This window comes from Hemitrygon akajei, chromosome 19 (assembly GCF_048418815.1).
Source record: "Hemitrygon akajei chromosome 19, sHemAka1.3, whole genome shotgun sequence".
Lineage (NCBI taxonomy): Eukaryota > Metazoa > Chordata > Chondrichthyes > Myliobatiformes > Dasyatidae > Hemitrygon > Hemitrygon akajei.
This window is the reverse complement of record NC_133142.1, coordinates 17437073-17461162: the sequence shown is the minus strand read 5'-3', so window position 1 is coordinate 17461162 and position 24090 is coordinate 17437073. Positions and strand designations below refer to the sequence as shown.

Here is a 24090-nt window from a genome sequence, read left to right as displayed (position 1 = left end):
AATGCCCAAACGATTAGTGTGGAGAGGTTATCAGAGTAAAATGTTTCTGATGCTAGAGTCCAAAAGTGGAGCCTACAAGTCCTTTGGCTGGATTGAGGAACAGTGCTTGCCAGTAAAACTGTCAAAGCAATCCCCAGTCTTCGGGAAGGTAAAGCAAGAAAGGTCTTTTCTCTTTGGAGCCAAGGAGTCTGAGAGGTAATTTGATAGATGTGTACAGGAGGCATTGATAGAGTGGACAGCCGGTGCCTTTATCCTAGGGGGGAAATGGCTAACACAGAAAAGCATGATTTTGAGGCGATTGGAGGAAAGCATGGGAGGGGGTTGTTTAAGATCATTTTTTGTCTTACACAGGAGTGGTGGGGGGTAGAGGCAAATGCATTAAGGACATTTACAAGATTCTTCGATAGGCACATGGATGAAAGAAAAATGGAGGGCTATGCGGGAAAGAAGCATTAGATTCATCTTGGACTAGGTTAAAAGGTCACCGAAGGACCTGTACTGTGCTGTACTGTTCTATGTTCTACACTGCCAGTGGCTAAAGAAACTAAGGAAAGCTTAATACAGCATCCTAAATTAGCACAGGCTGAGTGCAGCAGTAGGTGGTGAAGATTCAGGATAAGGAGAAAGGTATTTAGAAAACAGATGAGGATTATCCCAAGGAAGACTTGGGAGTCCGAGAATGCGGGTCTAACTTCAGGTAAGCTTACTTACTGTAAGCGAGTGTGCCCTATCATGTGGTAGCAAGAATGTTTGATCTATTATGTATAGATATATATAGATATAAATACACACACACACACACACACACACACACACACACGATGATTACTCAAATATATATATCGATGCAGTTATAAAGAGGCAAGACAGCGAACTATACTTCATTAGGAGTTTGAAGAGATTTGGTATGTCAACAGATACACTCAAAAACTTCTATAGTTGTACTGTGGAGAGCATTCTGACAGGCTGCATCACTGTCTGGTATGGAGGGGCTACTGCACAGGACCGAAAGAAGCTGCAGAGGGTTGTAAATCTAGTCAGCTCCATCTTGGGTACTAACCTACAAAGTACCCAGGACATCTTTAAGGAGTGGTGTCTCAGAAAGGCAGCGTTCATTATTAAAGACATCCAGCACCCAGGGTATGTCCTTTTCTCACTGGTAGGAGATACAAAAGTCTGAAGGCACACAATCAGTGATTCAGAAACAGCTTCTTCCCCTCTGTCATCTGATTCCTTAATGGATATTTCCTAAATGAACATTTGAACACTACCTCACTTTTTAAATATATATTATTTTTGGCTTTTGCACGATGTTTAATCTATTCAATATATGTATACTGTAATTGATTTACTTATTTATTTATTATTGCTATTGTTTTACTTTTTTCCTTCTATATTATGTATTGCATTGAACTGCTGCTGCTAAGTTAACAAATTTCACGACACACATGCCGGTGATAATAAACCTGATTCTGATTGAAATTTTACTGAAATATTAAATACACAACAAGGATATATTTCCGTCTCAAGGTTATAAATCTTTGGAAATTTCTACCTCAGCTTGGCTGTATATATATCTCTCTCAAATCAACTGATTTTTGAACAGTGAGGGAATCAGGATGAAAGGATCAAGTTGGAAAGTGATGAGGCCCAGGGTCAGCCGTGACCTTACTGACTCTCAGAGCTGTCACGATCTGGAGACACAAGACGCTAGGATCTGTCATCTGTTACGGATCTTGCTATCTTGTGATCTCTTGTCAGAGCTAACAGCTGAAAAGGAACAGGAGTGGCCAAGATACCACAACAAGCCATTCACACAACAGCTCCAACAACCTCAGGCTCTTTCAGATGTTTCACATTCACTAAAATGTAATCATTGTTGTAGCACAGGGTAATTAGACCTAGAAGGAAACAAACTCATTATCTCTGCACTGCCTAACATAATGTGTTGTTGGGAATTCTATCCATTATCACAGTAATTTACAGCCACTTAGTCTACAGCAGAGGGTTGGGATAACCCCTGCAGAAATTCCAGACAGCCTGGTAATTACTGAAGAGAAGACATTTCAATGGCAGGATAAACAAAAGAAAGGACTTCTGGTCTTACCAACACACTTGTTGAATGCATTCGCGACAAAGCCATTCTCACAAGTAATTATTGGGATGCACTGGAATGAGCCTTGAGTATTCTCACAGGATTCTCCTCTGGAGCAGTTGTGTGTGCCCAGTACACACTCATTCACATCTAAATCACAAATCATCAGAGAAAAATTAATGAAATTTAAGTATGTTTAAATGATTACAAAGAAGATATTGCCATAATCTTTCTTTCCAATACATAGTCTACCTTTGGAGCATCCACCAAAGAAGAGGCCAGCATTAAAGGTGAGTAAACTTTCAGCATGCAAAAATTATGGAATGGAGCCACGTTTCCCAAGAGCAGCATCAGTGTGATTGGACCACGTTCTACTTTGCAAAGTAGATTCATGAACTAAGCTGCCTAGTCAGCTAACATGGAGGAAACTCTTAACATGGCAGATCATCAGCTTTGGGACAGCTGTAGCATTGATTGTCAAAGGTGGCCATTTTGGTGGAGGAGGCGGGGTGGGGCAGTAAACAGCTGATGGGGGACATTCACCTTCAGGTTTCAGGATGGCCAGTGGGACAAAGGAAAGTGATTATGTGGAACTTCAGCCAATGTGTTTGCTACTTTAATTTGATGAGTAAACCTAACTGAAAACATCACAAACCTGGCTAGCTCTGTACTGTCTGTAATAACCTTGTTGGGAATCCCATCCACTATCACAATCATTTACGGCCATTTAGTCTAGGGCAAAAGATTGGGACGACCCTTGCAGAAATTCTGGACAGCCTCATAATTACTGAAGAGCAGATACTTGAGTGGATATTAGTTAAAGGCCTTATCGACTGTTTAACGTCATTCATAAACCGCCTATGCCAGAAGCAAAAATATACAAGTGACATTAATTATATGTTTCTCATTGACTAACTTCATTGCACATATCTAGTGGTCTCACAGACACCATGAATTGGTACTCAAAATACTTCATTTTGTTTCGTAAATATGCCTTTAATAAAATTTGATGATGGGACATTCATTGCACTCATAGAATTCCAGGGAACTTGGACATCAAATTAACTAAAGTTATCTGTCCTTTTTTTCACATTTTGCAGATGGCAAACGTACAAGTTACCTTCACACGAGGTCTGATCTGTCATCAGTCTGTAACCAGAGAAACAGGAGCAAATAATATCCTTCCCGACTTGATTGCAGTAATGCATGCATGGACTGGCATCTGTGATAAAGAAGCTTCGTTTTAACAGTAGGTCAGACACACCGCCATAAACTACAACCATCATCAGAATTACTCAAAGGAAAACGTTCTTCTGCTAGGAGAAGGAAGTTCTGTTAGGAAAACTTTCTTCTGCCTGGGATGGTGGTAGAGGCAGATACTTTAGAGACTTTTAAGAGACGTGAGGAATGTGAGGAAAATGGAAGGATATGGACATTGTGTAGGCAGAGGGGATTATAGTGGTTAGCCACTTGATGACTAATTTAATTGTAATTAGTCAGTCATTGTCGGTCAAAGGGCCTTTTCGTGTGATGTACTGCTCTATGTTCTGGGTCAAATCTATGACACACTGTAACAATAGTTGTGCGCACGGATGGGTGGTTTCTCACTGGGAACAAATATGTGAGAATACAAATTAGTATTTCTGGACATTTTCAAGATATCTTATGGAAGTTTAAGCCCTGATTTTAAGTTAAGGCCTAAGTTTGTCGTGGAGACTCTGGAATGGATATGAAGCTCCCATGTGAAGCTCAGTGGTGGGTCACTGCTAAACAACAGGATCCAGATGTTAGACAGTGCACAATTACTGGCAGAAACAGTCCTTATCCATTAGGCAGGTCAAAAATAAAAAGAGTGAGCATGGAGATTATGATTACTTGCCCAACATGATAATCAAAGTTAGGCTTTCTTAACATCTACTGGATGTGTTAGGCATTAGTAGTGGGTCATAACACACTTAAATTATGCTGGGGACCTTTATATATCAAAGAATTCACCTTTTACACACCATGACTGCCAGTTAAAGTACTGGCAGATGAACATGGCACAAAAATGATGTTTACACCAAACATGGGAAAAAGAATGCTTGTTTAACTGTCCACTGAACCATTCTCAACAGATGAGATGATAAAATAATAGTCCCTTCACAGAAATATAAAAAGCCTACAGCACAATACAGGCCCTTCGGCCCACAAAGTTGTGCCGAACATGTCCCTACCTTAGAAATTACTAGGCTTACCCATAGTCCTCTATTTTTTTCAAGCTCTATGTACGTATCTAAGTCTCTTGAAAGACCCTATCCTATCCGCCTCCACCACTGTTGCTGGCAGTCCATTCCATGCCTATTCCAGCCCATTCCTGAAATCTTCCATTCTTGCAGGCACGTAAAAATTTGATTTATGTGTTTCTGCTGCATTGGTTACATTTTTGAATGTTCAATTACTGCCGAGTTGGGGGGAGATGGTGTATAGCTGCCAAGAAGAAGGGATTGGGTGGAAGACAACACGTCAAAATAAAGTGATAGATAGCAATGCCAGGAGAAACTTCCCTTGCTTAACATGTGCAGTTTTAATATAAAACACTGAGAGTTAAAGGTTTTTCTATGCCCACAAAAGTACGCATTACACCCCCAAGTTCGTGGTGTTAACGCCGCAGATTGTTAATATCCTAGGGCCAGCATATAGATGCAGCCATGAAGGCAGAATGCCAGCACTACTTCCTTACACATTTAAAGAGGCTCAGCAGGTTATCAAGGAGTCTGTTAAACTTCTCAGAGGTTCCGTGGAAAGTTTTCTGACTGGATGCATCGAGGCTGGTATGGAAACTCAAATGACGGGAATGCAAGAGGCTACAGAGTGTGTTGGACTTGGCTAGCTACATCACAGTTACACCTCTCCCACTATCAAGGATATCTACAACAGGAAGGCAGCATCCAGCATCAGAGAACCCCACCATCCAGGCCAAACCCTCATCTCAATGCTGCCGTCAGGAGGGAGGTACCCCGAAGACCTGCACATCAGGGTTCAGCAACAACTTTGTCCCAGCTACAACCAGGTTCTTCAACCGAGCTGAAAAAACCCCAACACTACATCGGACTGTATTTCGTTTTTTCTCTCACTTTGCACGAGTGTCATTATCGCAAACACAAGAGATTCCAGCATCTCTCTGTTTCTGATTTGCTGCTCCATTGTGAAGTCTCGACAAGCTATGCCTGCCCCGAACAAATGTAAAATCTTCTCTTTGACGGGAGTTCAGCGCTCTCCCCCTGTGAACTCTGTGACCATGGGCTCACTCAAACTCACTACAACTATATTCCTGCACCTCTGCCCTCACCCCCACCCTCCTGCTGCCAAAACAGAGATAGCTTTCTCCTTGTCATTACCCATTACCCTATGAGCCTTTCTATCCAGTATATCATTCACTTTCCAGAAGGGGCTCAGTGACCTTGGCTTCACTAGAAGAGACATCAAATCAACCAGCAGGGCCGTAGCTGAGGCAGGGGAGACAGGATCATCATGGGTGTGGACTAAGTGCGCCCAGAGGGGCAGATAGTCGGACAGTGTATCCATCATTTGCAAACCCTTCAGTAGTTGCATAGACACCTGAAGAGTAGACTATCTGTTGGATGGAAGTGACCAACAACTCTCATGGAGGCAGATGCCAAGTTGTTAAGCTCATCAGTGGGAGGTGGTGCTTCAGCACTGCTGGCCCAGCACCCCGAGGGAGTCCTGATCGTAAGTGGGCCGAAACTCCTGAAGACAGGTGGCAGATCAACTGATGATCCCACTGGTGATAGCACAGGACAGTTAACATCTTTGGCCAAGTGTATTTTCAATTCTATCATTCTCTGGAACTTCTGCCATCCACAAGTGCATCCTAACACTAAGCATCTTTCCCTCCCTCTTACCCCTCACCCTCCAATTCCTGTAGGGATTTCTCTCCACGTGACCCCATTATCCACAAGCCCTTTCCACCAATCTCCCTCCGGCACTTACCCCTGCAAGTGAAGCAAACGCCACACCTGCCCCTACACTTTCTCCCTAACCACCATTCAGAGCCCCAGTCAGTCCCTCCAGGTGTGGCAACACTTCACCTGAACGTCTGTTGGGGTCATCTACTACATCCAGTGCTCCCGGTATGGCATCCTCTACATCAGTGAAACCCGTCATAGATTGGGAGATGACTTCATTCATCCAAGATGGCGGCGCGACGCAGCTTGCAGCGGCCACTCCAGAACTGATTATCTGTTATCTGTGAAGTGGGGTGCCGTGCGCAATCATAATCGATTGAAAACGGACGTGGAAGCACGGAGAAACATCAATAAATTCCAGGAAGACCTTCTTCGTTGCTGCTGCTGCTGTGAGGTCCGGGACTCTGCTGGGAAGAACAGGCCCCCAGTCCTCAGGGTCATGTTGCCGATGGCCATGGGCGGGGCCGTCTTAATACGCTCGGCAGAGGATGGTGCTCAGAGAAGCTGTGCTGGAGGGGATGGTCGTCAGCTCGGAGGTTCGACAGACTCGGAGTTCTTTTGACGGACTCAGGTCGCTTTCGGTGTGTGCTGCGTCTGCGAGGTTGAGTCGGGCAACGCCGCGGAAGTCCATAGCGGGGGTATTCCCTTCTGCCGCCAGCGTGGGATGACGAGTCTGTCGGGACCCTGGGGACTTGTGGAAACTGTGGTGATGTCTTTTGAACTTACAGTCTTTTAACATCCTGGACTATTTTTACTGTGCCCATAGTCTGTTTTTTTTTAATCAATTATGCTATTGTTTGCACTGTTGTAACTATGTGGTTTTGTGCAGGTCTTGTCACTTTAGTTTTTGGTCTTGTTTTTTGTCTGGTGGATTTGGAGCTCCTTTCTGGGGAACGCGCTAAGACAGTAGCGCGATATTAATACGCAGCAGCCTCTCCGGACTCTGGATTGGGGATTGCCAAACATTATGTGGATTTTCTGGTGTAGTCTGTTTTGTCATATGCTTTTGTGATATCATTCTGGGGGAATGTTGTCTCATTTTTTAACTGCATTGCATTTGTGGTTTCTAAATGACAATAAACTGAATCTGAATCTGAATCAAGCACCTTCCCTCTGTGTGCCACAAGAGGCCAGATTTCCTGGAGGCAACCTATTCACTTCAACTTCCCATTCTGATTCTAACATGTTGGTCAATGCCCCGTTCAGCACCACAAAATGGCCACACATGGGTTGGAAGAGAAACACCTCATATTCCATCTGAATAGCCTCCAACCTGATGGCACGAACATCAATTTCTCTGACCTCCAGTAATTTCTCCGCCTCCTCTCTTTTTCCAGACACCATTCTGGTTCCCCTCTCACCCTTTCTCTTTTCCCCACCTGCCTATCTCCTCCCTTTGGTGCCCCTCCCCCTTTCCTTTCTTCCATGGACCACGGTCTTCTCCTATCATGTTCCTTCTTCTCCAGCCTTTCTTCACCGCTTCCACCTGTCCCCTCCCCCACCCACCCACCTTCCCCCTCAGCTGGTTTCACCCTATCACCTGCACCTTGTACTCCTTCCCCTCCCTCACATTCTTATCGATGCCATCTGCCACCTTCCTTTGCAGTCCTGATGAAGGGTCTCAAGCATCAACTATTTATTTCCCTCCATAGATGGTGCCTGACTTGCTGAGTTCCTCCAGCACTTGAGGTCATTATTTTTATTGTGTCAAGCAAGTTATGTCAATTTAAGTTATGCTGGTAATGTAATGTACTGCTGCTGTTAAAAGCTCACTTTAAAGCATTTGTAGTCTGTGTACAGATGTCCCCCGCTTTACCAAAGTTTGCTTTACGCCACTTCGCTTTAACGAAAGACCTACGTTAGTACCTGTTTTCGCTAACCGAAAGAAATCCAGAGGATTTTCGCTTTTACGAAAAAAGGCGCCCACTTTAAACTTGTGTTTACCCCGAGAAAGACTACCATGACCGTGAAGCCTTGTGCCGGCAGGTGTGTGCGCAAGCGTGTACGTGCCGATTTTTTTTACTACAAATCGGTTTTGGCTAAATCTTCTCGATTCTGGTAAGTGAAACTACACTGTACATACATTATTTCTACTTTATATAGGCTGTGTATTGATCATATCATTCCTGCTTTTACTATATGTTAGTGTTATTTTAGGTTTAATGTGTTATTTGGTATGATTTGGTAGGTTATTTTTTGGGTCTGGGAACGCTCAAAAATTTTTCCCATATAAATTAATGGTAATTGCTTCTTCGCTTTACGCCATTTTGGCTTACGAAAGGTTTCATAGGAATGCTCTACCTTCGGATAGCGGGGGAAACCTGCATATACATATATCTATGACAATGATCTTGAACTTAAATTTGAAAATGATTTTTCATCATATTCCACGTATCCAATTTTCATATACGCACTATAGAGAGCATCCTATCCAGACGTATCACAGCTTAGTATGCAACTGCTCTACTGCTCAGTGCAAGAAATTGTAGAGAGTTGTGGTCACTAAGATAGAGTCATGAAGAGAGCTTTTGGAACGTTGGCTTCATAAATCAGAGTACTGAGTACAGGAGTTGGGATACTATGTTGAAGTTGTATAAGACATTGGTGAGGCTAAGTTTGGAGTATTGTGTGCAGTTCCACAGAAAGGATATCAATAAAATTGAAAGAGTGCAGGGAAAAACCTTGACAAAATCGAGCATCCCACAATGGAAGGACAAAGATGATATTCCAATTTAACAGACAAAAAACTGCTGGGGGACGCAGCAGGTCAGGAAGCATCTATGCACATGAATAAAAAGTTGACGTTTTGGGCCAAGATCCTTCTTCAGGACTGGAAAAGAGATGTGATGCCAGAATTAAAAGAATGGGGGGGAGGGAGGTAAAGAAGACCAGCTGGAAAATGATAGGTGAGGCTAGTTGGGTGGGAAAGGTAAAGGTCTGGAGAAAAAGGAATCTGACAGGAGAAGCGAGCGAATGGACCATAGGAGAAGGAGGAGGAGGAGACCCAGGGGAAGTGATAGGCAGGAAAGAAGAAGTAAAAGGCCAGAGTGGAGAATACAGGAAGGAGGGGATTGTTTTTTTAAACTGGAGGGAGAAATCAATAATAAAAATGGAATGAAATTCCACTTTTGTGTGTTATTTTTCCATTCGTAGTTGGAACTTCTAAAGACTACTTTGTTTTACACACATCCTTCCTGCATCCTCCATGTATATTTTAATTCCTAATGGCCATCATGGCCATTACGTTGGCTGCTAGCTGCAACTCAAGAGTGTTTCTCCAGCTGCCAAGAGCAAAGCACTGCTGATGATAAAAGCATACCTTTGCAGCGATCCACGTCATCAAATGTCACAGTCTGCGTTGCCTCAGAAGGCTGTACCTCCATAAAACTTCTCGCTTGCGTTTCATATTCTGTTTCAAAACATAAACAGATAAAATATCAGTCCCCTTAATGTCATTCTATACAGAAGCTGCAAACGTCAATTATCTGCAAAGGAAATGAATGCTTCAAAATTCTATTCTTCCTTGGATCCAGTACACCACATGACTAAGGGTCATTTTAACTAAGTGGGATATGTGTGGAGTTGGGAGTAAGTTGAAAATAGAGCCCTAAGGCACAGTGCAGGCCATTCAGCCCATGATGCTGTGCCACCTGATAACCTCCTCTATAATCAATCTAACTCCTCCTTTCTACCAAGCCCTCCATTTTTCTATCATCCATGTGCATATCTAAGAATTTCTTAAATGCCCCTATTGTACCATTACCATTGGTTCCACACACTCACCACTCTTTGTTGTGTAAAAGAAACACTTACTTCTGATACCTCTCCTATACTTTCCTCCAATCACTTTAAAATTATGCTTCCCTGGTACCAGCCTTTTCCACTGAGAAAAAAAATGTCTTGACTATCCACTCAATCTATGCCTCTTATTATCTTGTACACCTCTATCGAGTCATCTCTCATCCTCCTTCAGTCCAAAGAGAAAAGCTGTAGCTTGCCCAACTTATCCTGATGAGCATGCTCTCTAATCCTGGCAGCATTCGGGTAAATCTCCTCCGCATCTGCCCTAAAGCTTCAGCACCCTTCCTATAATGAGGCAAATAAAACACTGCAATATTACAATTATAATCTAACTAGAGTTTTATAGAGCTGCGTTATCCTCACAGCTCTTGAACTTAATCAATTGACTACTGAAGGTCAACCCAACATATGCCTTCTTAACCGCCTTATCAACTTGCATGGCAACTTTGAGGGATCTATGGATATGGGCCCCAAGATCTCTCTGTTCCTCCACACTGCTAAAAATCCTGCCAGTAACCCGGTATTCTGCCTTCAAATTCAACCTTCAAAAGTGAATCACTTCACTTTTCCTGGTTGAATTCCATCTGCCTCTTCACAGCCCAGCTCTGCATCCTATCAATGTCCCATTGAAGCAAGAACTAAACACACGTTCTTGCAATTTTAGCTCTCAGCTTTCAGCTGTGTGCCCCCATAAATCTAATTTTCAAAACAGGCCAGGAAAGGGTGAGTGATGTGCTGATCAGACCAGAGCTCCATCTACATCTGTCTGGAATCCATCTTGAAAGGTGTCTTCACAATGTATTCAGAACAACCAATCACATTACAAGATGGCAAGATCCAGGCAGAACACTGAAAATTACCCAGAGAGAATTAATTGTAAATTAGATTAATAGATTAACAATTATAATAACAAGATCCTTCCACCTTTGTAAATAGTACATAAATGGCAATCTGATTTACACTAATGATCACAAACTCAAGAAAATCTGCATATATTGGAAATCCAAAGCAACCTACACAAAATACTAGGGGAAGTCAGCAAATCAGGCAGCATCTATGGAAAGGAATAAACAGTTGACATTTCAGACCAAGACCCTTCATGAGGAGTCAGTAGTGCATGTTTACACTTATTATATTAAAGTCAAAGATCGACCAAATAAAAGCAAAAAATATACCATATAAGATTCAGGATATTGAAAAACAGATGGAAACTGCTTAGAAAATATGAGTCATTATTACAATAGTTTCGGAATGAAGAACAATATTCCTCCATCTATGTATTCTCCCAGATGACTATGAGGGGAAACTCCAAAATTACAAGACTTTGCAAGCAGTTCCAAAAGTTCATGTACATAGTGTTCCAATGCTTGACCTTAATACCAAATTGGTCTGCATAAAGATTATCAAACCGGTTTCCAGTAAGGATATTGAGTTTATTATTAGATACACAAATGATTCTTCACGATGGCCCGTACCCAAAGTCAAGACATGGTGTACATGCAGTCCCCACCACATCAGTACTTTTTAAATAAATTCATTGTTTGGAAATCTAGTTATTACTGGTCATTCTTTGTATTGTGAAAAATTTGTAATATTCTTAGAAGGAATTTTTTTCTGGTTGAAGCCTATTCTACAGAGTCATAGAAAATCACCTTTATGGCACAGAGAAGACATTCAGCCCGTTCTGCTCATGGCAAAAATTAATCTTCTCTGATTTATCCATTTTTCCATCCTCCAGGTCCATAGCCTTGAAGGTTATGCATCCAAAAAGTATTCAGGATTTTTTTTTAAAGGTAGTGATGTTTTCTACCTTTGGAGTTCCCTTTCATGAATTGTGAATTTCAGGAACTGGATGTTCACTCTAATCCAAGCAACCATGCAAGCAGCTTGTGAATGAAGCTGCCATCCCCTTGACGGACGTTGACTGGCTGATTGATCATCAGTACTTGGGTCAGCGATGTGACCAAATCCTGTAGGTTCTCATGATAGCCAGAAAGGAGAAGAACTGAATCTTCCATAGGCTGTGACAGATAGTGCAGCCTGACATTATGACATATTCTGCTGGTAAATCAAAAGTTTCTCTTTGACATCTGTGTTGATGTGGTCAGGCTTTTAACTGCATCATGCAATCTTGAGTTCTTTCCCTCAGGAATTATCTGGTTTTATAATTTGCGATTGGCAATAGAGACGCAACCAAGTGGCAGACATTCTATGTACTTTGGCATCAACTTTTACTTCATTAAGCATGAAGGGATAGGCTGTTACATGAGGTAAAACACACACTTTCGATTGTTACCATCTGTCTGGCAATGTTACAGATATTATTTCTAGTGGGTAGCCAGTTCTGCATTTTCTAAATCTTGGAAGGATCAAAGTTGTTGAATTCTATACTAACTTGCATTAAATTTACAGCCTCACCTATGATTGTGGAAAAATGAAGGCAGAAAATGAAGTTGCCAGATACTCAAATTCAAAGATTCAAAGTATATTTATTATCAACGTATGTATACAGAATACAACTCTGAGATTTGCCCTCCCACAGGCACTCACGAAACAAAGAAACACCATGGAGCCCATTCAAGAAAGCATCAAACACCAAATGCGCAAGAAGAAAAGAACAAATTGTGCAAGTGGCAGAAAGCAAGGAAACATCACATATCAAACATCCATTCACCCACTGAGTTCACCCATTATTTCTCCTGTAAGTTTTTAATGGGTTCAGTGAAAGTACAAAGTCCTAATACATATAATACCATACAGCTCCTTCTTTCATTATCACTTCACTTGCTGTGATTAAAATCAGATAATAGAAAGGGAGTATAGGAACCACCTAGGGCTCTGCTTGTCAGAAGGACAATGTTTATGAAAGATGCACTTTGCAAAAGAACCCATTACTGCTTTTTGCCAAATTCTTCAATTTGAAATGTGACTCATCTCCATAGGCACTTGGCAGTGCACTATTAATGAGAGTTTTCAAAAAAGTATTCAGTATAAATTAACTAAAGGATATAGTTTGCTTGAATACAATTGGACATTTAAAATATTTTTTAAAAATTAAAAATGGAAATACAAAGCAAGTCATGAAATATTTATGGAAAGGCACAAGTTAATGTTTCAGGTTAATGAATTTCAGAACCACTGATTGAAGGAGTTACAAATCACACCTACATGGTTGTTATTTTCCTGTCACCTCATTACAAGTCTCACCAAAATTGTTAGAGCACTCATTGGTATAGTGGAGTTGTGTTCAAACTGTCTGCTAACATCATTAAACTTTTTTGAGGCACTAGTTTATGATGTACGCCGATAAAGCAATGCTGTTAAATGCCCCACCTTCCTCCTCACATCAAACACTTTGCTATCCCCTTTGGACTGTGATCTCTCCAGAACAAGTAACCCAGCCTTTCTCCTCAGCCGAACCTCATCAAAAAAGCACACCCACTGAGATAAAAAAAGATCTCAGCTCGGTGTGGAAAGAATATGGCAGATGGAATACAATGTGGAAAACTGAGAGGCCATCTACTTTGGTACACAAAACAGAAAAATAGCAGTGAGCAACTGTGAAATGTTCATGTTCAAAGGGACTTTTTTTTTTAAAATAGTGACTGACTGTGAAATAAATGTTGGTGTTCAAAGGGGTATTGTGCCCTTGTGCAAAAGTCACTGAAAGTTAAATACAGGCACGAACAACTAAGATAAAAGGCAATGTTGGAGTTGGGATTGGTCTATTATTGTCACATGTACCAAATGCAATGAAAAGACTGTCTTGCACACAGATAATACATTATAACAGTACATTGCAGTAGACAAGGTAAGCCAATAACAGAATGCACACTGAAGTGTAACAGCTGCAGAGAAAGTACAATGTAGGTAGGCAATTAGGAGCAAGATCGTAACGAGCTAAATTTGAAAGGTCAACAGCCCACCTTCTGGTAGGAGGATATAAGTCTTGGGTGGGGTCTTTGATTATCTTAACAGCATTGCAGAGGTGGTGAGAGGTGTAGACAGAGACAAGGAGGGGAGGCTGATTTGTGTGATGTGCTGGACTGCGTCCACAACACCCTGCCGTCTCCTGCATTCCTGGGCAGAGCAGTTGCCATGTCAAGCAGTGATGGAAGGTTTCTATAGCACATCGAAATTTGTAAGGTCAATGAGGACACATCAGATTTCTTTAGCATTTGTGTTGGGAATAAATTACTACAAGAGAACCTGAGTACTGATGTCTCACGGTATTATGTAGGAATATAGTGGAACCAGAATCTGTATTGTATACAGTTTTGTTCTCCTCAGATGACAAAGGATAGATAGATAGCTTTAGAACAGGGGTTCCCATCATTTTTTATGTCATGGACCTCACCAGTAATCTAGGGGTCCGTACACACCAGATTGGAAACCCCTGCTTTAGGCTGAGTTTCATTAGATTGATCCCTGAATGAGCTTGTCACATAAGGAGAGATTGAATAAGCAGACATGTGCATTGTAAAGTTTAGTACAATGAAAGATGACCTTATTGAATACTCCACAAAATAATCCCTATCTCTTTAGGATGGATGTGGGGAAGTTTTCTCCTTCCTGGAGAGTTTAGAACCAGACTCAACATAAGAGGCAGACTTTTTCAATCTGAGATAAAGAGAAATTTCTTCACACAGAGAACAGTTAATAACTGGGATTTTCAACCCTGGAGCACTATGCTGGATCAGTCAATGAGTTCATTCAAAAGAGAGAATGGTAATAGATTCCTGACATTACGGGACTGAAGGGAAACTGGAATAGTAGGAAAATGGTGCTCACATAGAAAATTAGCCGAGTGGTAGAGCAAGCCTGAACAGCTGAATGACTTCTCCTGCTCCCACCTCCCAAGTTATATTCTCATCCTCCAGCAAATTCTACAGATATCCCTCAGGAGAATAAGTTTAACATTGTGAGCCAAAGCAATTACTGCTGATCTGGCCCCATTGACCTGATGTTCGACTTCAAATGCAGCAGCGGGAAAAAAGGGGGCAATAAAAATCACATTCATTATGGAAAATACACAAGTTAGTGCACCTGCAAAAGTTCAGGAACACTGAAAAATTGAAAATGTCACCAAGAAGGGAGAGAGGCAGAAGAGAAAGGAAACTATCGGCCAGTTAGTCTGACCTCAGTAGTTGGGAAGATGTTGGACTCAATTATTGAGGATGAGGTTTCCGGGTACTTGGAGGCCACTGTTGGCATGGTTTCTTCAAGGGAAGATCTTGCCTGAAAAATCTGTTGGAATTCTTCGAAGGGTAAACAAAGGAGAATCGGTTGATGTTGCATCAGAAGGCCTTTGACAAGGTGCCACATACGAGGCAGCTTAACAATCTACGAGCCCATGGTAGATCTAACGTGGTATTACAGGAAAGATTCTAGCATGGATAACGCAGTGGCTGACTGGCAGGTGGCAAAGAGTGGAAATAAAGGGAGCCTTTTCTGGCTGGCTGCCGGTGACTAACGGTGCTCCACAGGGGTGGATGACAGAATTAATGGCTTTGGTGCAATGTTTGCAGATGGTAAGAACATAGGTGCAGGGGCAGGTAGTTTTGAAGGAAGTAGAGAGGCTGCAGAAGGACTTAGACATACAAGGAGAATGGACAAAGAATTGCAGATGGAATGTAGTGTCAGGAAGTGTATGATCATGTACTTTGGTAGATGGAAAGGAAACACAAGAAACTGATTTCCAAAGGGACTCAGGAGTCCTAGTGCAGAATTCCCTGAAGGTTAAATTGCAGGCTGAGCCTGTGGTGAGGGCTAGAATATAAAAGCAAAGATGTAACGTTGAAACTTTATAAAGCGCTGGTGAGGCCTCACTTGGAGTATTGTGAGCAGGTTTAGGCCTTGTATCTTAGAAAGGATGTGCTGAAACTGGAGAAGGTTCAAAAGAGGTTCACGAAAATGATTCCAGGCTTGGCATATGCAGAACATATGATGGCTCTGGGCCTGTACTCACTAGAATTCAAAAGAATGAGGGGTGGCCTTATTGAAACCTATGAAATGGTGAAAGGACCCGATAGAGTGGATGTGGAGGGGATGTTTCCTTTGGTAGGAGAGTCTAAGACCAGCAGATACTGCCTCAGTATAGACGGGCGTCCTTTTAGAATGGAGATGAGGAGGAATTTCTTTGGCTAGAGAGCAGTGAATCTGTGGAATTCTTTGCCACAGGCAGCTGTGAAGGCCAAGTCTTTATGTATATTTAAGGCAGAGGTTGATAGATTTTTGATTGGTCAGGGCATGACAGGATACAGAGAGAAGGTAGGAAATTGGGACTGAGAGGGAATGGATCAGCCATAATGAAATGGTGGAACAGACTCAATGGGCCAAATGGCCTAATTCTGCTCCTACATCTTGTGGTCTTATGGTCAAAGTGCCGGTGGAACTCAGCAAGGCATGTAGCATCTGTGGTGGGGAATAAACAGTTAACACTTCTGGACAAGACCCTTTGATGGGTCTGGACCTGAAACATCAACTGTTTATTCCTCTCAGTAAAAGCTGCCTGACTTACTGAGTTCCTCCAGAGCTTTGTGTGTGTTGCTCAAGATTTCCAGCGTCTGCCAATTTACAGTTAGCCCGCCTAATTGCCATCCTCCTAAATTATATTCTGCTGTGGTCTGGCTCCAATATATTTATTCCCTTCATAAGATATTGCCACCACTGGTATAACCAATTTTTACTGCTGGTGACTTTTTGGTCTCTGGCAAGCCTATTTTTGAACTATTGTAGTCCATCTGTAGGTGCACAGTGTTATGGGTAGGGTCTAACTGGCAACGATGGACCGGTGATTTATTTCTAATATATCTGCCTGGTCAGGTAACAAATCACCAAATGCCAAAGTTGAGATAAACTGATCAAATGAGCTTCGATCAAATAATGGAACATAAATGACATATCTGTTATGAAATCCTTACTTGTAAGGCATGATTTTTCGTACCGCTGAAGACATGGCTTTAATGATAATTTGGCAAGATAACTTTGAGATCAGTCGTTCCTCTCACCTGATTTGCAGCTGCGTCCATCAGCCTGCAATGTATATCCAGGGAAACATGTGCACTCATACGATTCCAACGTTTTGATGCAGAAGTGCTGGCAAATTAGTCCGGGATACATCGTACATTCACTAAGTTCATTGTCCGTTATGAAGTTAAATGCTGTGTCTGCTTCACTCAGTGAATGAGCTTCCTTAACATTTTCTGATTCCAAAACTGAAACAAAATGCACATTCAATTATTTACGTATTCCATAAAAGTCATCTAATAAAATGCGAGAACTTAAAACTGGAACCAACAAATTTGTAGGGTTCTTGTGAAACTCTGAACAACACTTGCAACAACATCTCTGAACAAGCAACCACAATTTAGAACATTATTTTCATATACTGTACGTTTATATATGAATTTACCAAGCACCAAGAGAGCATATATGAAGGATGCAGAGATGGCTATTATAAATTATATCTAGTTAACAAATGTTAAAAAGCATGGTTTATATATGCAATGGTGTGAACAACAAATATTTTTTGATTCAGCATGTGTTGCATAGTGATGCATGATTTTTTTAAGCACCTTTTGTTTGAAACTAGCACTTGTCCAATTATCTGTGGTCTAAAGCACTGTACAATATCCACCAACAGCATATCTCAGCCTCATCTTTAGGTGAACAGCAGTGTGACATTTTCCACTCAGTCTGCCCGTTATCCAGTGGACACAGATTATTACTAGCAATTTAATTCTGCTTGTTGATGTAGTCAAGTCAGGTTTTCCTTTTGTTCTGGATCCATGCCTTCTTCAAAATGTGGAGAAAGGAACTTCAACTCTCTCTGCTTTGTAGAAACAGAACAAGTGACCTATTAAAAGGCAACTGTTCTATTTCCAACTGTGATCTCAGACTTAAGTTTTGATTTTGGGTGAGTAACTGGCAGACTCGGGCTTTGAATCTAAAAGGGATGCTATGGAGTCAATAGGTCAACAGTCATACTTTGTCAAGGCCTGAGTCATGTCAAGCAGAAGCAAAATGGTAGAAAATGAAAACTTCATTGGTATTGGTATGTTATTGTCACATGCACCGAGGTACAATGAACAGATTGTCTTGCATACTGTTCATACAGATCAAATCATTACATAGTGCATCGAGGTACAATACTGTGCAAAAATCTTAGGCACATACAGTGCCTATAAAAAATATTCACCCTCCTCAGTTTTCTTGTTTTATAACATTGAATCACAGTGGATTAAATATGGCTTTTTTTTGACAATGATTAATAGAAGATTCTTTTGTGTTAAAGTGAAAGATCTCTACAAAGTGATCTAAATTAATTACAAATATAAAACTCAAAATAATCGATTGTACAAGTGTTCACCCCCTTTAATATGACGCACCAAATCATCACTGATGAGTCAATTGGTTTTAGAAGTCACATAATTGTTTAAATGGAGATCACCTCTGTGCAGTCACGGTGTTTCAATTGATTGTAGTAAAAATACACCTGTATCTGGAAGGTCCAACTGCTGGTGAGTCAGTATCCTGGCAACGACGACACCAAATGCAGCAAAATACAGGGAAATCCTGGAGGAAAACCTGATGCAGTCTGCAAGAGAACTGCGACTTGGGAGATATGTTTTTTAGCAAGACAATGACCCCAAGCAAAAAGCCAAAGCTGGAGCCCTGGGACTCGGGCAAGGTTTAATTGCATGGTTTGTAGATTGAACTCTCTAATTCATGTTATGGGGTGCTTCTGCTTTCTCATCACTCCTCTTTTGTGCAGTTTTGACTGGGGAGGACTAGAATCTGCAGCTTGAGTTAATGAGCTATACAGCACTAATTTGAACTAAACTAAGGTAAAACGAATATTCCTGGACTCTTTCAATCTCAGGGTTGTGCACTGCATACACGCTTTCACATTAAATGTACTTTGAATCTTTGAACTAATTTGGGCAATCAGCCATTTCACTCACATAGCTCGCCTTTCCAGCATTTATTTTACTTTCTCTCTCCTTTTCTGATATTTCAGATTTCATACATCTCCTCATAATGGGGTATATAGGAAAAGTCTTATAAAAACAGTTAGTATGACAAAAATGAGAAAGCCTGGGCCAACAGAATTGAATAGAATTCCTAATCCTTTTATAGCTATACTGTAAAAGAAAGGTTGCTGGGATTGAATAGATCTCCTCAGAGAAATGTCAAGTGATGCAGTATATGAAGGGGACTTAATGAATACTTCACATCAATATTCACCAGGGAGAAAGTCGGGAGGATGGAGAGCAGGGGAAAGTGTCTGCTGATGGTCTGGAGCATTTGTGTATCAGGAAAGAGAAAATGTTAAAGATATCGACACACATTAAGGTGTACAAATCCCCGGGGCTTAACTAAATCTATCCTAGTTGTCATATGAAGCAGGGGAAGAGATTGATGGGCTCTTGCAGAGATTATTGGATCATCTTTAGCCACAAGTAAGTTGTTGGAAGACTGGAGGTTGGACAATGCTGTTCCCATTTTCAACAAGGGCAGAAGGGATAAGCCAAGGATCAATAGGCCAGCAATGAGAACATGGGTAGAGAGTAACAGGTGAGTGTTGTATAATTGGATTGCCAGGAGGATGCACAGTTGGGGGTATGTGCTGGCGTGGATACAAGATTGGTTCATGAAGTTGGGATAAATGGGTCTTCCTTTGGCTGGCAATCAGTGGCAAGCAGAGGTTGGTACTGGGCACGCAAATATTCATGACATACATTCCTCACTTGGAAGAGGAGGCTGAGTGTAACACATCTAATTTTGCTGATGGCACTAAACTGAATGGAATAACAAATTGTGCAGAGGATGCAGAGAGATATAGGCAGGTCAAGTGAATTGGCATAGGTCTGGTAGGTGGAGTACAATGTTCGTAAATGTGAGGTCATCCACTTTGAAAGGGAAAATGGAAGACTTATTATTTAATTGATGAAAGATTGCAGCATACAGTAGTCTGGGATACTTGGGAATGCTTGTTCGTGAATTGTAATAGGGTGCCTAACAGCTACAACAGGTTATCAAGAAAGCAAATGGAATGTTAGCAGTTCTTGTTAGAGGGATTACATTTAAGAGCAGAGAGCTGCAACTATACATAGTGCTGGTGAGACCTCACCTGGAGTACTGCAGTTCTAGCCTCCTTACTTGAGGAAAAGCTTATTGGCTTTGTGGTGGTGTAGAGCATGTTCAGAAGTTTGATTCTAGAGGTGAGCGGTTGGCCTATGAAGAGAGATTGATTTGGCTAGGAAGATGCTTACTGGAATGAGAAAGAATCTGACAGAAACATGTCAAGTTATGAAAGGGGCAAATAAGATAGAGCAGGAAAATTGTTTCCACTGGGAAGTGAGACTAGAACTAGGGACTAAGACTGAAGGAATAGATTTAGGAAAGAGATGATGAGGAATTGATCTTCCCAGATTCGTGAATCTGTGGAATTCTCTGCCCAAAAAGCAGTCAAAGAAACCTCATGAAATATATTTAATAAGAGTATATTTAACAGTTAGATATGACTAAAGGCAAGTAGGTGGAACTGTCCACAGTTACGTTTTTAATGAATAACGGAACAGGGTCAGCAAACCAGATGCTCCTATTTTGTATCTTCTTCTCAATACAGAAAATTGGGCCAACTGTGTGGGCTCCATGGTCAGCATGGACTCATTGTGCAGAAGGGCCCGTATCTGTGATGTATTGTTCTATGACTACGATGTTGCCTGGAATGGAGTGCCTTACTTAAATGGAGAGATTGGATGGACTGGGATTGTTCTCACTGAAGTGCAGGAGGCTAAGGGGTGACCTTTGTGAGGGGCATACATAGATTGTCGGTCTTCTTCCAAGGATAAGGATATCTAAAATTAGAGGACAAAAGTTTAAGTTGAGAGGGAAATATTTAAAGGAGATCTGAGAGGCAGGTCTTTCCCAGGGTAATGTGATGGCAGGTAAATGCACAGAGGAGGTGGTAGCATTTAAAATTATTTTGGATAGGTACATGGAAGGATAGGAACAGAGCGTTATAGACCAAATGAAGAAAACTGTGATAAACATATATAAATATCTTGGTCATCACGGATAACTTTGATTGAAGGGCTTGTTTCGATGCTGTGCAACTCTATAACTCTGTACAAACACAAAATCTGCAGGTGCTGGAAATCCAAGGAACTCAGCATGCCAGGCAGCATCTTCAGAACAGTGTAAACAGTTGATGTTTCAGGCCAAAGCCTGTCATCACCTTTTCTGCTGATGCTGCCTGACCTGCTGAGTTCCTCTATGATTCGTTGGCTCTTTCTCTCTTCCTATTTTCTCCAGCAGCCCCTTGAGTTTGAGGAACTCGAGTTTAGTAGGCTCTCTCTGGGCTCTCTGTTGAGGTGAATGTATTAGCTGCCCCTCCAGACTTGCACTCTGCTATTCACTGACCTTTACTGCCCTTTTTCAGTCGATAGCACTACTGCTCAATTCATCTCAGCTAGTCTCCACCTTGTCACAGGCTTTTCATTGGTACCTCCACATCTCCTCACAGTCTCTGCAACTTAAACTTGTTTTATTTCTAATTTTTCCCAGTTCAGAATGAATTGCTATTAGCTTGAAACCGTTTTTCTATCAACAGATGCAGTTTGCATTAAGTTTTATTCAGTCATTCGCTTATTTTGTTTCACCTGAAATGGTATTTTATCAGCAATGGACATTACTGTTCAGTATACAATATTTTTTAAGATTACATTTAATAACCATGCTTTATATTTTTGCTTTCTCTTTTCATTTATTGAAAGTGTCTTTTCAATAATAGAATCTTGAAGTTTTATGTCTTTAACTTAGCTCCAGGATAATCAAATGAAAACCTTCTCAAAAACTAAGTTATTAATTTTCGCAGTACTTGAGGCCATCTTTTTATCTATGCACTTAAAATACTAGTTTTGAATCATTTTGTTATAAGGCTGGTCAACTTGATTAAATTTTATATTTTCCAAACTTTAAAAGAATCTTGTTCATCGTTTTGCCCCTCTGTTCGTTATATAGTTATCGACACTGCAGGAATGAATGTAAACTACATCAAAGCTTACTTTCCTCTGGCGAATGAAACTTGACAGAAGATCCTGCCAACATGTAGAAATGTTCACTTCCTTTCATTAGCTTCTACCTAACATCACAGCCAATGTATTGTTTCCAACACATTATTTTCCTGGCATCTAAACGAGGGCCATCTGTGTTGTTACTTGTGCCGCCAATTTAATAACTGTAACAGCAGACTTAATATCACTAAAAAGAATTATAACCTCAAATCTTTCTCTTCAGACAGAAATTTCTAGCTTTGTTGAGATGCTTGTAGGAGGAACTCCCTTTATGAACCTTCGCTCTCTTTTCTTCAATTTATTTATTTTGTGATTTATAGTTTTTTTTTATATCTTGCAATGTACTACTGCCACAAAACAACAAATTTTATTACATATCATAGTGATAGTAAACCTGATTTACATTCAGATTCATTAACTTCAGTAAAGACAAATTACAGAGGCAGGGTTCATAATGTAATAATTTTAGTATGTGCAATGGAAATTAATTCCTTGCATTTTAAATTTTTTGTCTCTTTTTAGACCATAAGAGGTTAAGACTTGGAAGTAGAATTCGGCCATTTGGCCCAAGAAGTCTGCTCCACTGTTCCACCATGGCTGATTTATTATCCCTCACAACCCCATTCTCCTGTCTTTTCCCTGTAACGTTTGACACCCTGACTACTCAAGAACCTATCAATCACCACTTCAAGTATATCCAATGACCATGCCACCACAGCCGACTGTGGCAATAAATTCCACGGATTCATCATCCACTTGCAGGAAAAAAAGATTCCTCCACATCTCCGTATAAAAGGTTGTCCTTTTAAACTGAGGCTGTGCCCTCTGGTCCAAGATTCCCCCACTGCTGGAAACATCCTCTCCACGTCCACCCTGTCTAGGCCTTTTAATATTCCATAGGTTTCGATGAAATCCCACCCACACCCCCACAATTCTTCTAAATTTCAATGAGCACAGGCCCAGAGCCATCAAACATTCCTCGTATGTTAACCTTTTCATTCCTGGTATCATTCATGTAAACCTTCTAACCCTCTCCACAGCCAGCACATCTTTTCTTACATAAGGGGCCCAAAACTGCTCACCATATTGCAAGCGTGTTTTCATCAACACCTTATAAATCCTCAGCATTACTTTTTGTGTGAGGGTTTGAAATTCTTTGCAGAGGACAGATATATATGAAGGCTAAATCAACAGAAGTACTTAATGAGGAGATGGTTAGAATTCATGGTGATGGGGAGCAGGAACAGAAGAGGATCTGAGGCCTGGACACATAAGGCACAATTAGAATGAGTAGCAGGACAGGCTTCAGTGGCCTGGGGCCTGGTGACCTCCTCCAATTCCTACTTTCTTGTATTCTTGTGACTGCAGCAATATGCGGAGTGAATTTTCATCTTTGCTGCACTAATGGAATACCAACTGACCATGTTCCCTCAAGTGTAAAACCTATCTACTAAAAATTGCTGTGCAGTTAATAGTGTAATTTAAGTAATTTTCACCATCTCGGCAAATGGAAGCCAATCTTCACACAAGTCACATTCCATTTCAAGATTTTAGTGATTATTATTTTATACACAGAAAGCCGCACTGGGGTAGAGTTACCTTTGGATAACTTCTGGCTTAAAAACTGCTGTGCTGGAGACCAACGCTGTTAACAAAATCTGCCATGCTTCCATGTCCAATTTAACATACATGCCAACTTCCTGCCAGTTGCCTGTTAGCGGACTGCCAAGGAGACCTCCCAAATTAAATTGGGGAATTTTCTTGACACTGAGGTATCAAATACAACTTTTGAACATTCACAAAGATTTAAAAAGACTAAGGTGGTGAAAAGTGAACACAGTTGAAACTATTTAAAAGCCCTGTTCAGTTTTCAGCGTCATGATCTGCTGGTTAAAATCAAACTATTCCATGGCATGGATTGGACCTCCTGATCAAAATACTTTCTCTTTTGTGAACAATCACAATCTTTAGCCACACTAATTAAGTGAAAGCAAGTTATCATACCTAAATGTCATAGAGGCATGACAGGGATAGAGTTTCCAAGTCATCACCCGCTGCCCCACCAGTCTGCACATCATTCTTCGCAGCTTCCACCACCTACAAGAGGATTCCCCCACCAGGCATAACTTCCCCTCCCCTCCCC

The 24090-nt window shown here is 41.2% G+C and overlaps 1 protein-coding gene across 4 annotated transcripts in view; it reads right to left on the bottom strand.

Moving 5' to 3' along the window:
• Nucleotides 1–24090, bottom strand: part of fbln2 (fibulin 2) — a 215866-nt gene that overhangs the window by 67488 nt on the left and 124288 nt on the right. For all 4 annotated transcript variants that reach the window (XM_073072167.1, XM_073072165.1, XM_073072164.1 and 1 more), the window contains exons 8-11: nt 16875–17081; nt 9383–9472; nt 3216–3317; nt 2108–2245 (exon numbers count right to left, since the gene is read on the bottom strand). In XM_073072167.1, the coding sequence (XP_072928268.1) occupies nt 2108–2245; nt 3216–3317; nt 9383–9472; nt 16875–17081 (537 nt within the window). The remainder of the gene's footprint in view (nt 1–2107; nt 2246–3215; nt 3318–9382; nt 9473–16874; nt 17082–24090) is intronic.